This window comes from Rhineura floridana, chromosome 1 (assembly GCF_030035675.1).
Source record: "Rhineura floridana isolate rRhiFlo1 chromosome 1, rRhiFlo1.hap2, whole genome shotgun sequence".
NCBI classification, from domain to species: Eukaryota; Metazoa; Chordata; class Lepidosauria; order Squamata; family Rhineuridae; genus Rhineura; species Rhineura floridana.
This window is the reverse complement of record NC_084480.1, coordinates 132735858-132748452: the sequence shown is the minus strand read 5'-3', so window position 1 is coordinate 132748452 and position 12595 is coordinate 132735858. Positions and strand designations below refer to the sequence as shown.

Below are 12595 nucleotides of genomic sequence, written 5' to 3'. Positions count from 1 at the left end.
CTGTTTGCTGGAGAAGCCAGGGATGAACTCTTCTGAACACAAAGCAGGAGATCTACAATGAGGGGGGGGGAAGGAACTGGATCCAGACAGCAGGTCAGATCTTTACCTCCCCCAACCCCCACACGCCAACCTTGACAGGTGAGCAGGACTACCCATCTGTCAATCACCGGATGTCATTATGACATCAGTGATGACTTCAAAAGGGCGCACTCTCAAACCCTTCTCTCAGCACCCATCAGTTGATGGGAACCTCTGCAGTGCAACCAATCCCAGCCATGTCTGTACCTGCCCCACACACAACATCAGGTGTGGAGAAGGTGGGCGTGGTTTTAAAAAAACATACCCTTGCAGGGCTAACGAGGTTCCCCACTACTGCCTATATTCCCCATCCTCTCTGGAAGGAAGAGCCCATCAGGGACTCAGGCTCGCCCTCCTCCAGCTGCCTCCAACAGTCTTCACATTCACCTGGAGACTATCCTCACTCATCACAAGCAACCAGGCAGATGGCTTTCAACAAGCCTCAGTTAACCCGAGCCCATTTTCATTACTCCATCAGCAACTGTTGCACTGCTCATTTATGCTGTGCGTCCTTCAAAATGCACCCATTCTGGATGGGAGCTTTGCCACTTTGGTTTCCCACAGAGTGCCCTTAAGGCTGCCTTTGCCAAGATGATGCCCTCCTGAAGGACAACTCTTATCAGCCCCAGCCAGCACAAGATGGGAGCTGTCCTCCAAACCATCTGGAGGGCACCTGGTTGGCAAAGGCTGCTTTAAGCACAGCTGGTGCAACTGTCTCCATCGCTACGGACTTTCAGGAGGAATCTGAAACCATTCCAGTTTGCCCAGGCATTTGATGGCCACAGGGGACTGTTCCTGGCAACCTGAAGGGCACTGATGAAAAAACGTTTTCCATTGTGACTGTGTTTCAAAATGTTATCAACTGTGGCTGTTTCTCAAAATGTTTTCCAAATGAGTTTTATACTTTTGTTCAATTGTTTTTGTTGCTATGTTTGCTACTTCAAGCTCCTTCAGGAGGAAAACGGGATGTAACTTCAACAAATGAATAGTAATTATTATCCTTATCCTCCCAAAGCAAGCCGCAAGAAAGGGACGAAGGGAGGAAGCAGTTACCTCAATGAGTTCCACCTGGCGCTGGTGGGTACTTCGGGTGCCGTGCAGCAGCGTGCGGGCCTCATCCAGTTGAGACTTCAGCTGGAGGCTCTCATTATACAAAACAGAAAACTGGGACTGCATGCACCGGTATTCTGGGGTTTCCTTCACCACCTCCTCCACTGCCCGCCTCAGATCCACCTGGTTGGGGGGAGGGCGGGCAAAAGAGAGAAACAGTGACACACGGCAGAACCAAAGACAGCAAAGACCCTAACCCAAATAGGCACTGACGAAGCACAATTACATGTGGCCTTGGGGCATAAACTCTCGCTGCTGGGTTTTGTTTTTTTTTCCTGCTAGGTTGGTTTGTGGGTTATTGAAATGGTTTTTCTGAAATGCATTGTTTTATATGTTGTGCCCTTTTGGCCTTTTAACCTTTTTGTAAGATGCTTAGAGATTTATTAATTTTTTTTAGTAATAGGCAACTAATAAGTCAAATCAGCAAATCGTTAATTATAAAATAAAGAAATGATGATGATGATGATTGCGTCCTTCCTATTGTGCAAGATGAGCCACGTTCTCACAGGTCACCTCCACCCCCACCACAGATATAGGACACTCCATGCAAAATTGAGGCCTACATCTCAATTCTGATCAAAACAACTGTACACTTTTGGCCTCGGTTCACACTAAATATTCTATTATTGGAGCAGGCAAATTTAAGATTTGTTCTTGCAGCCCACCACACACACAAAGCATATGTGCTAGTTTGGGTGGCATTTAGGCACCCAAGATTCAAGGAAAGACCATATCAAGGATATGCCAATACACTTACTCAGAGGGAGAAATCTAAATGGGACTTCCAAAAGTTCCAAGAGTACCGAAGTCATTTTCAATAAATCCAATGGATAACAACTCGTCTGTTGTTTTGGTTTTAGTTACATCTTAAAACAGAATGTATCATAACAATGTTCCATGGCAATATTCTGTCCCTCTAATAAAATGCAACCATCAATTTCAAGAGACATTTATTATAATCTTGTAGAAATCAACTAAAGGTAGCCAAAAGATTTTTAATGTGCTGCATTTTGTATTCAGAATCTGATTCCTCAAGCAGGAAACAAAAACATACCATAATTTAAAAGGATGCTGACGTGTGCAAATCATGAGATTTGCCTGTAAAACAGGTACAAATGGCAACAAGGAACTGACCGGGCTCTCTACTCACATGAATTTGGGCACCCTTTATAAAAACAACACTATGGGCATGGACATAGTCTGAAGGACATGATGCAGCCTCTTTGCTCAAGCTAAGGAGATCTGGTTGGATCTGGTTGGATCTGGTCAGGGCATGGATGGGTGGCCACCTAGGAGCTCTTCCATTCAATGCAGGAAAGGCAAGATGTACATTAAACGAATAATGAACACATTTATTTTGTAAATAAAAATTAGAGCTCCGTTGGGAGGAAGGGCATGACATAAATTTAATAAATAAAGTCCAGCAATTGGTTCTCATTTACAAAACATAATCAAACTGCCCTTAGAGACAAGGGAGACAGAGGAAATTCCACATGTTCTCAGTATGCTTAGCTGGCCAAAAGGTGGCAGCATTGCATCAAAAATAGCTACATGGCTGCAAGTGACACTTGCAATAAAGATATCATGAGAGCAAAATTAAGAATTTGGGTACACACATACAGCAATACTGTTTTCAAACAAGCTACTAGGGGCCTTATGGAGAGTTAAGAGAATAAACCAAAGGGAACTACGTTTCTATGGCCCCTACCCAAGTCCCGCTCCAGTTACTCACAAAAATGTGTCTCTTGAGAAATAAATTTATGAAAGGATCTGGCAAACTAAACCTGTAGAGGAGAATGCTTGCTGCATATCTGCTCTGACCTTGCCTCCTTCCAATGAGGGAAAGCAGGGATGTAGAGCCTGTGGCCCTCCAGATGCTGTTGGACCCCACATCCCATCAGCCCCAGCCAGATTGGCCAATGGTCAGAGATGCTGGTAATTGTAGTCCAACAACATCTGGCGGTCCACTAGAACATCAGCTTGGAGCATCTTCCTGGACAGTGAAGTGTTCGAAGGCTCTGGGACTAGCCCAGCCCATGCAGGCTGCCCATTATGCACTCCTGAACAGGAAGTGCTATGAAGGGCTTCCTGTTTGAGCTAGAACTTTGCCTGGCTCCAATTCCTGGCATTGTCCCTCAGCTCCTGGGTCCCCTTCTGACAGCTGCCGACAGTTGAGCCCTGACAGCTCTCGAAAGGAGGCTGCCTATTATACCTCTGCATGAGACCCTTATCTGGATTTGTCTCATCCAATCGGCACACCCAGAATAGTAACTTTCACAGAAATGCTGGCAGAGGGGAACCTGAGCAACTCTCAGGGCTGTTAATTTTTATGGACTCCTAGATGCTGGGAAAAACAGGAGGGAGTAGAAAAAGAGGAAGGCCAAACAAGAGATGGATTGATTCCATAAAGGAAGCCACAGACCTGAACTTACAAGATCAGAGCAGAGTGGTTTGTAACAGATGCTATAGAAGGTTGCTGATTCATAGGGTCGCCATAAGTCGTAATTGACTTGAAGGCACATAACAAAAGAGATGTGACGGCCTTGGGGGGAGGGAATGGAAAAATTTGGGGAAATGTTTCCCCCCCGCAATTTTTCTGTTTTTTTCCCCCCAGGCCTTCAAATCCCTACGGACTCTAGAATTAAGTATTTTAAGATGCAAGTAAAGTGGGCCTCAATGTTAATTAAGGGCAGGGGGGAAGTACTGTTGAGTTATCGATTAGCACGGGAAATGCTGATTCACACCTTCAACTTGTCATTCTGTGTGGTCACCTCCTCAAGATCCTGGCGCAGCTTCTCCAGTTCACTCAAGCGGTTCTCAGCAAGCTCCTTGTTTTCCTCCAGTTCGGCATTCATTTCCTCAAACTATCCAAGAAAGAGGAAGAAGAGGAGCCCATTGGTGAAACCTGCCTTCGCACCTCTCTCTCCCCCAGCTGTCCCTGCTTCTGTCTGCGTGCTCCCATTCAGTCTCAAGGTTTACCTTGCGAGAGTTGATAGTGATTGTACCCCCATACAGGCTGCTTCCTGCTCCGTACACCTTGTACCCTTTGGAGTTTACCTGCAAAGAGGATACATTTTTTAAAAAATAAAATTGAGAAGCTTTATCTTCACATACAGGAAACAGCTGCTATATTTATTTATTCAATTTCTATCCCGCCCTTCCTCCCAGCAGGAGCCCAGGGCGGCAAACAAAGCACTAAAACACCCTAAAACATCATAAAAACAGGTCTTAAAATACATTAAGACAAAACAGCGTTAAAGACATTTTAAAAAAACAACTTTTAAAAAGGGTTAAAAACATTATTAAAAAAACATATTAAACAATTCTGACACAGATGCAGACTGGGATAGGTCTCAACTTAAAAGGCTTGTTGAAAGAGGAAAGTCTTCAAAAGGCGCCGAAAACATAGCAGAGATGGCGACACAATTAAAACCTGTGCTCACAAACATGTGTATTGTACAGGAAAGTTCTTTTCAGTGTATTGGACAAAGCTTTACTCAGAGTAGACTCATTGGCAGTAATGAGCCTAAGTTAGTAAGATCTATTCATTTCAGCGGGTCGACTCTGAGCAGGCCAAGCACTGGATACCACCCACTGTTATTCTTATCCATAGAAGGTAATCTAGATTCTAAACAACTGCTATGGGACTGATCAGCACTGTCAATGCTAAACAGCCAATCAGCATGAGGATCTAAATGGTCTCCTCTCCCTCCTTCAAAGCATCACATTTCCAAGATTTTTGTCTACAGCCATGAGGGATAGAAAGTTTTTACTTGTTTAAAAAAGAGAGAGGAGAAATATCCAGGAATGTCAAAATGTTAAAAAGCATTCTATCCAAGTCCCTGGGATCTTGCATGCTGCCAAAAGATTACTCTTCTCAATTTCTTTACAAGCAGAGTCGTACAAGCAGAGTCAGGCATACTAGGTGCTAAAAAAAAAAAGCACCCGTGTGAAGGCAAGCAAAATTCTGAAACTTGTATAAAATTGACCATATATGCATACTTTCTTATACAGAGGCCACATTCAGACAACACGGTATGCATGACCCCAAGTTATCATAAACAAGTTCAAGCTGCCAAATTGCTCTTGCAGCATTGTAACCACAAGCCTCAGCTTACCGTAACATCTGAACAAGAAACAAACCACAACTGGTAAGCAAAGAACCGACCTTGGCTTCAGATCATGATTTGTTCGGAGAGAAACAAACCACAGGTGCTGGTTCAGACACCACAGCCAGCCAAGGCTTGTGGCTTGTTAGTTCCGGTACAAGAGGAGCACAGCTGGAGCAATTCAGCAGCAGCACTAGCCTGATACTTCTTCATGGAAAACCATGGTTTAAAGCTTATTGTGTGGTCTGAACACAGTCATAATTTATCCTGCCCTTTTTAGTATTGAGGATGAAGCAGTTCCACTGGCCTCAGGGAAAGGCAGAGACCTAGTCAAAGCACTGAAGTCCTACCCCTCCCTCAACCACTGGCCTTTGAAATCTCAGTAAGGATTACACATACACTCATTTTAAAACATATATTTTCAATCACAAGGACCGGCAACTTAAAGAAAAACAGAAACTGAGCTGATTTCTTTACCAAGTCCCCCGTTCTAGAGTTCACCTGCACTCCTGTGAAATCCTAGCAGGCACACATACTGACTTGGTTATAATTGGTTCTTTCAAGGAAGGGAGGCAGGCAGATGTATATATCAACCCCTAAATACCCACGGCACAAAATTTGCAACTTTCCAAATGCAGAAAATAATTCAAAACTGATGCTGGTCCTGGTTGAGCTGGGCTGACCCTTCTCTTCAATCAGAGGCAGTTTTGATTTGCTTTCTCTTTACTTTCATTTTTTTTTAAATCAACCTATCCTACTCCTAACCAAGACTCTCCCCATGCATCCATTTCTTTTAAGGTTTTTTTTAAAAAAAAACTGTAGGATTTTATAATGACAATGGTGTGATTCTCTGAGTCACTTTGGGGACACCCATGTTGAAAACCAGGATATGCATCTAAAAATAAAATAAGGACTACCCTTTTCCTCCTTCCAACAAAAATGTTCCACAGGAACATAGGAAGCCGCTTTATGCTGGGTCAGACCATGGGTCCTTTTAGTTTAGTACTGTCAACACTGACTGGCAGCGGCTCTCCAGGGTTTCAGGCAGGACTCTCTCCTAGCCCTACCTGGAGGTGCTCAGGATTGAAGCATGCAAGGCAGATGCTCTACCGCTGAGCTATGGTTCCTTCCAACATTCTCCGGTGCTGTTCCAACCCCGGAGCCACTACCAAGGGCGCCAATACTTACCCGTTCCAGGACATCCGCCAGGTGCCTGTTGAGTCTCTGCTCCCGCTTGCGGATTTTGTCAATGTCCCACTGCAGGTCATCAATCATGGTCTCCAGCACGGATACGCGAGACTCTGCCATCTCCACTTTCCTTTGCAATTTAGAAAACTGCAGCAAAGGGACGGGGGCAAGAAGGAAATTGAGAAAGGGGTCCAATGCAAGAAATGGCATTCTTCACACTTTGTTGAAATGTCTTGCTCAGACACCTTGACCATTATCTACTGCTTACAACAAGCCTTTTAAGTAGAGACCTTATCCCAGTCTGCACCTACATTGGAACTGCTTTTTAAGATGTTTTAAAATATTTTTTGAAAAGATGTTTTTACAGATGTTTTGTTTTAATATATTTTAAAGTTTGCTTTTATGATGTTTTAGAGTGTTTTTAGTGTTTTTGTTTGCCGCCCTGGGCTCCTACTAGGAGGAAAGGCGGGATATAAATTTAATAAATAAATCAATAGTAACTCTAGTTTGTACTCTGCAAGCAAGGGAATGTTTGCTAGCTGTTCCTAATGAAATTCCCCCCGTCTTCTCTATTGCACCTGTGGCATTACCCATTTTCAGCCTTTCAAATTCTCTCCCCGATCCAATCCCTGGGTAATCCAAGTGCAAAGAGGGAACAGTGGTCCACAGCACAAATGCCCATTCCACCTATGGCTCCATTTGCTCTGTGCCAGAGTGCTGAACTTTGCTATGAGAATAACTCTATGCCCTGAGTTACCACCATTCAATATTAAAATGACACTGTTGCAGACTTTTTTCTTTTAGACTAGTTATCTACCAAATTTCAGCTTTCTACCTAGTATGGAAGTGCCCTCACTACCTGAATCTCCACAAGTACACTCAGAAACCTCACTCAGGAACATGTCTTCTGAAACATCACAGCCCTGTGCCTTTCAATCAAGGCATGAGAGCAAAACCCCATAGCTCTTAACTCCATGTGGTGTACCATGAACTCCACTTGAAACTGAGCCAGTCGTTACACCAGTTGCTGATATAATGTTTAGCACAGTCAGCCAAAGTTTCTCATAGGCATCCCTTTAACTAGACATGTGAAGGCCCAGAAAAAAAAACAGAAAAATTCAGAAAAAAAACTGTTTTTTTCCAAAGCCTTTTTTGGTTTTTTTCCAAACCCCCCCCTTTCTCATTTCTTTTTATTGGAATGGATGCTTTATGTCTGCTTGACACTGTGGACAACTAGCGAAGACATACATAATTTTCTTTGTTATTAATGTTGATGGTTTCTTCTCTTTTTTAAAAAAATGTTTTTTGCCTGCTCCTCATAAACTGGCAAAACGAAAGAGGTTCCTTACAGTTCAGGATCTTGTAGATCCATTTGTTACCAAAAAAAGTAAAAAATTTAAAAAGTAAATTCAGTTTGTAATAATTGTTTGAATAAAATGTACTTTTAATACACCAAATGTGATAATTTTATGCCAAACCAACTTGTACATAATTACATTTGATGTTCCTGAAGTAACAAAGTGACTTTCAATCTGTAAAAAGTGCTAATATTGCATTTTTTTCAATTTTTCCCAAAATTTCCATTTTTTTCCAAAAATGGGGAAAAAAGTTTTTTTCCATGGCTTCAAAATTTCCAGAAATTTTACATCTCTACCTTCCTTCTTTTCGCTGCTTCAAGTGGCCAGGCTGAAAAAGAGAAAACTACGGGTCTACAGCAGTGATGGGGAACCTCTGGCCCATGGGCCAAATGAGGCCAACCAGGCCTCGCAATTTGGCCCACGAGGTTGTTCTGACCAAGTCATGATGTCAGGCATGGGGCAGGTAAAGATGCAGCTGGGCCAAAAGGAAGCTTGAAGGGACCCCCGATCCTGCAAGGCCCCATTCACAGCTCTTTGCAAGTGCAGACAATCAGCTGATTGTTGGGGCTTGTAGAGCGGCGTGCATGGCGCTTTGCAAGCTCGGATGGTCAGCTGATCATCAAGGCTTCCATGCACAGAGCTATGCAGGGAGCTGAAGTCCAACATCACCTTGAGGGGGGCAAACACAGGTTCCCGACCCCAGGTTAGACTGATGTAGCTTTCAAGTAGTAGCTTTCAAGTAGTCGGGCCAAAGGAGATTTCAGAGAATGCCAGGCCACCATACGAAACAGGGCTTGACTTTTGTGCAACATACTGTTATTTTCTTGTTGTTTTTCATTATTAGCTATTTTTTCTTCATCCCCTGTTCTAGAGTGCTTCCGCCATTTCCCCCTTACTTTCTTATGTGGTCACCAAGTCACATTCTACAGTATTGAGCATTGTCTTTCAATCAACCATTTCCATTCATTTCAGTTACAGCCTGGAGTTTGTGATCAACGTTCCCGGTTCAGTTTCCCTCACCAGGATGCCATTTCGAAGCGAGACCAACATTCTTCACACCATTCCATGTAACAGTCGACTGCCACTGTGATGGTGCTGCTTCCCTTCCTCCCAACATCCCCATCTCTTCCTGGGCTCCTCCAATTACAGCCTGCCCCTATCGCTATACAGCAGGTTGCAAATCCTGGCCTCTGTCAGATTCCATCAAACAGGACTTCTGCCCTAAGAAGGAAAGCTGCTAAAATCCGGTCTATTCATCCTATTTACAGCGTGCTCCACAGGTGATCATCCAAAGCTTTTATTAGCTTCCAAACATCCCTCTTGTCTTTCCAGAAGCCTCCGATTTTTTTTTGACTCCACACATTTTAAAAAAAGCCCACAGCAAACACACTAGGAAGCTGCCTTATACTGAGACAGACTATTGGTCCATCTAGCTCAGTATTGTCTAGACCAACTGGCAGAGGCTATCCAGAGTTTCAGATGGGGCACACTCCCAGCCCTACTTGGAGATGCTGGGGATTGAACCTGGGATCTTTTGCATGCAAAGCAGATGCGCTGCTACTGAGTTTCGGCCCTCCTCCAAATATAGAGTGGCTGTGGTACAGTGGATGGAGAGCTCCGCACTGGGTAGACTTGGGCAAGTTACACTCTCTCAGCCTAAAATGCCTCAGGGTCCTGCATGTATACATGCAGCTATGGCAGCTCCAATTAACCCACACCCATCCAACCCACAGCAAAATATATTGCAAGCCCACAACTTTGTTGACTACCTCATTTTTGCTACAGTTTTCAGCATCGCAGACTCTTCACTTCTTACCTCCTGAGACATGATGCGATGCTTTTCCTGAAGCAAATCGGCCAGTTCTTGCAGCCGCTTGTTCTCATTTACCAGGTAGGAATTCAGTTCTTGGAGAGCCTCTTCCATCAGTGAGACATCTGAAAGAAGAAAGGTATTTGGAGCACTACTGTAACATAATCTTTAAAGCTAGCACGCATATGCATATCCTGTGCAAATTCAGTCTGATTATGCAGTTTCAGCATCCTTTGAAAAACAAAACCCACTGGGATTCTAAGCAAGTTTCTGGCCCTTAAGGGTTTAAATTCAGCCTTCAAAAAGTGTGGGAGCAACGCCCAGTAATCTCTCATGGGATTTCTGATGTGCAAGGCTTCAGTATCCAGCCTCGTTCTTTTGCGCTCAGATTTAGAGGCATGGTAATGGCTGTGATGGTGGCTCAAACCTGACTAAATGTTCTGGCCCTGATCAAGATCAGACATAGAACTGTCAACGGGAAGATCACACTGTGATGAGGAGGCCAAGAGCAGCAAAACACCCACTAAGAATAGGGTTAGGCCTCAATGGCATCCAACACTCTCAACAAACACTACAGCAAAACAAATGGCTCATCATGAGGAAAGAGGGACAGTTGGGAGCCTAATTCCTGGCCAAACCACCAGTTGGATGAGCCACCCCTGATGTCCATGGTGTTTTAGGGCAGGTTTGGGAACCATTGGCCCTCCAAATGTTGCTGAACTTCATCTCCCATAATCCTGGCCATTAGCCATGCTTGCTGCAGCGGATGGGAGATGTAGTTCAGCAACATCGGGAGGGTCAAACGTTCCCTGCACCTGTTTTACAGAACAGCAACTGAATGGTAGGTCCCTGCCCTGAGGAGAATACAAACTACATTTTGACACAGGGAGAGTCAAGATGGTGGCTCTGTCAGCTGCTTGGAGACCCATCATCATCTGCGAGATTTGTTTATTCCAGTTATTTTTAGCCACTTTTCAGGGTAAAGCTCTCACAAAATGAAATATGGAGATAAACCAAACAAAAGAACCACCGAGTATGAAGCACCGTGTCAGTCCGGACAATGAGAGGTACTGTATTAGATCACCAAAATTATTTTAAGAAAAGGTCACAGAAAAATTAATTATTTTACAATCTAGTCAAATGCCAGAACCGATGAAGGGGCAGGTGTCTGGTGCACAGGTGAACAAATACCTTCAGATTCATGGGTATAAGGTAACAGGAAAACCAAAATTAATTTGATGATTTCTGTTAACTGCAGAAGTACAGATCACCATTTATTTGTTAGGTCAACGTCAAAGTTACAGGATTAGTCTGGAGGGGACTTCCACCATATATCTGGGAAAGCTCTTAACATATGAATTCCCGATATGGGACATCCCTTACTGAGTTTACCCCAAACTGGATAAAATGTTGGTGCGTTCCATACCTCCGCTGTTCAGTTTCTGGGACAGCACGTCCACTCGCTCCTGGAGTTTATCATACATGGTCACGATCTGGGTGACTGCCCGGCGCGAAGACTCCACACGCTCCTGTAACTGAGATTCCATTTCCTCACTTGTGCTGCTGGCCAGCGTAGCCAGAAAAGAAAAAGCAGGCTCAAATATTTCTCCTAGGAAACAACAACAGTGGAAAAAAAAGGGGAGGAAAAAATACAGCCCTGACAGGGTGCAGTCTGGAGCTCCTTCCTGGAATGGGCAGTCCTCATCCTCACCTCCCTGAGCTAAAACCATCAGATTTGTGAAGAGGTACGTTACAGGAAAAAGCAGAGATGTGGGGCGAAAAGTTTCCCGGTGCTTTCCAATAACAATGAATGGATGCCAGTTGCAAATCCAACGCTGGGCAAGCTTGGCGGTTGCAAAGTTTTTTAGCTGGGCTAACAAAATACAACTAAAACCAGCATGCTAAATTAGTTCACTCTCTAATGAACTAATGCGGCCCTCCAGGCCTTTCTCTTTGACCCCCAGGACTCCCCCCAGGACATCCTCCCCCTCAGGCCACATCCTCCTTAGGAGTGCTTTCACCCAGCAGCGTCCTCAAACTGCGATAATGCCTCTTGCTCACCTGGAAGGAGAATGGGGAGATGTAGGAACCTCTGCCCCCTTTTGCATCTGGCCCCACACACACGACCACAGACAAAAGGAAAAAAAAATCCCCACTCCTGCTATAGGGCATCCAATTTTTTTCCAATGCAAACTGAACATTTCCCAATGCAAATTTCCCTAAGCAGATTGACCTAGTTTGCATCGGAATGTTTTCCAGTTCACAATTTCCCGGGAAACCCACATTGCTGCACAACAGCATCAACACATCCCCAAAGCCATGAGAGTCACAAGCCTCACCTCGCTCCCTCTCCTCTTTGCGCTCCTGGTTGCTGTCCGAATCAGGTTCCGGTTCTGGCACCACCAGGGCTTTACGCTCCGACAAGAGGTCTCCGAGGCCTTGGTCCAAGTCATAGCGTTTCAAAATGATGTTGATGTTCTCGTCAAACTGAAGGAAAGGAAGGGAGAGGGGAACACCCAGCACTTAATTTTTAAGAGGGCAGGGGCAAACCAGTGGCAACTAGTGGCTCCGTGTCAGTGGGGCAGTGGAATCCGCTCCAGGTTTTAGTCCAAACTTTCAAGGAGCTGTCCAAGGTACTCACTTCGGCAGCTCCTTGAAAAGTTCAGACTAAAACTGGGTCAAACAAAATGAAGGGAATGAGAATGTAACAGGGATCACTTTGCAGACCTGGCTCCAGTAGCGATTGACGATCAGCAGCGAAGCATCATCCGTGGCCTGCCGCCGTTCCAGTTTCTCTATGTGCTCCCGCAGCTCATCCTCAATAGCCTGCCGCTGGTCCAGCATCTCTGCCAGCTTCCGGTTCTTGGTCTGGAGGGTGCGAATGTCCAGTTCTTCCTGAAATCATGCCAACAGCGGTTATTACAATACAGGCTCATCTCAGG

At 44.6% G+C, this 12595-nt stretch overlaps 1 protein-coding gene across 5 annotated transcripts in view; it reads right to left on the bottom strand.

Moving 5' to 3' along the window:
• RNF20 (ring finger protein 20) overlaps positions 1–12595 on the bottom strand; it is a 30628-nt gene that overhangs the window by 14958 nt on the left and 3075 nt on the right. For all 5 annotated transcript variants that reach the window (XM_061632807.1, XM_061632817.1, XM_061632825.1 and 2 more), the window contains exons 3-10: positions 12381–12548; positions 11993–12140; positions 11080–11262; positions 9660–9778; positions 6486–6632; positions 4168–4245; positions 3933–4052; positions 1132–1311 (exon numbers count right to left, since the gene is read on the bottom strand). In XM_061632807.1, coding sequence (XP_061488791.1) covers positions 1132–1311; positions 3933–4052; positions 4168–4245; positions 6486–6632; positions 9660–9778; positions 11080–11262; positions 11993–12140; positions 12381–12548 — 1143 coding nt within the window. The remainder of the gene's footprint in view (positions 1–1131; positions 1312–3932; positions 4053–4167; positions 4246–6485; positions 6633–9659; positions 9779–11079; positions 11263–11992; positions 12141–12380; positions 12549–12595) is intronic.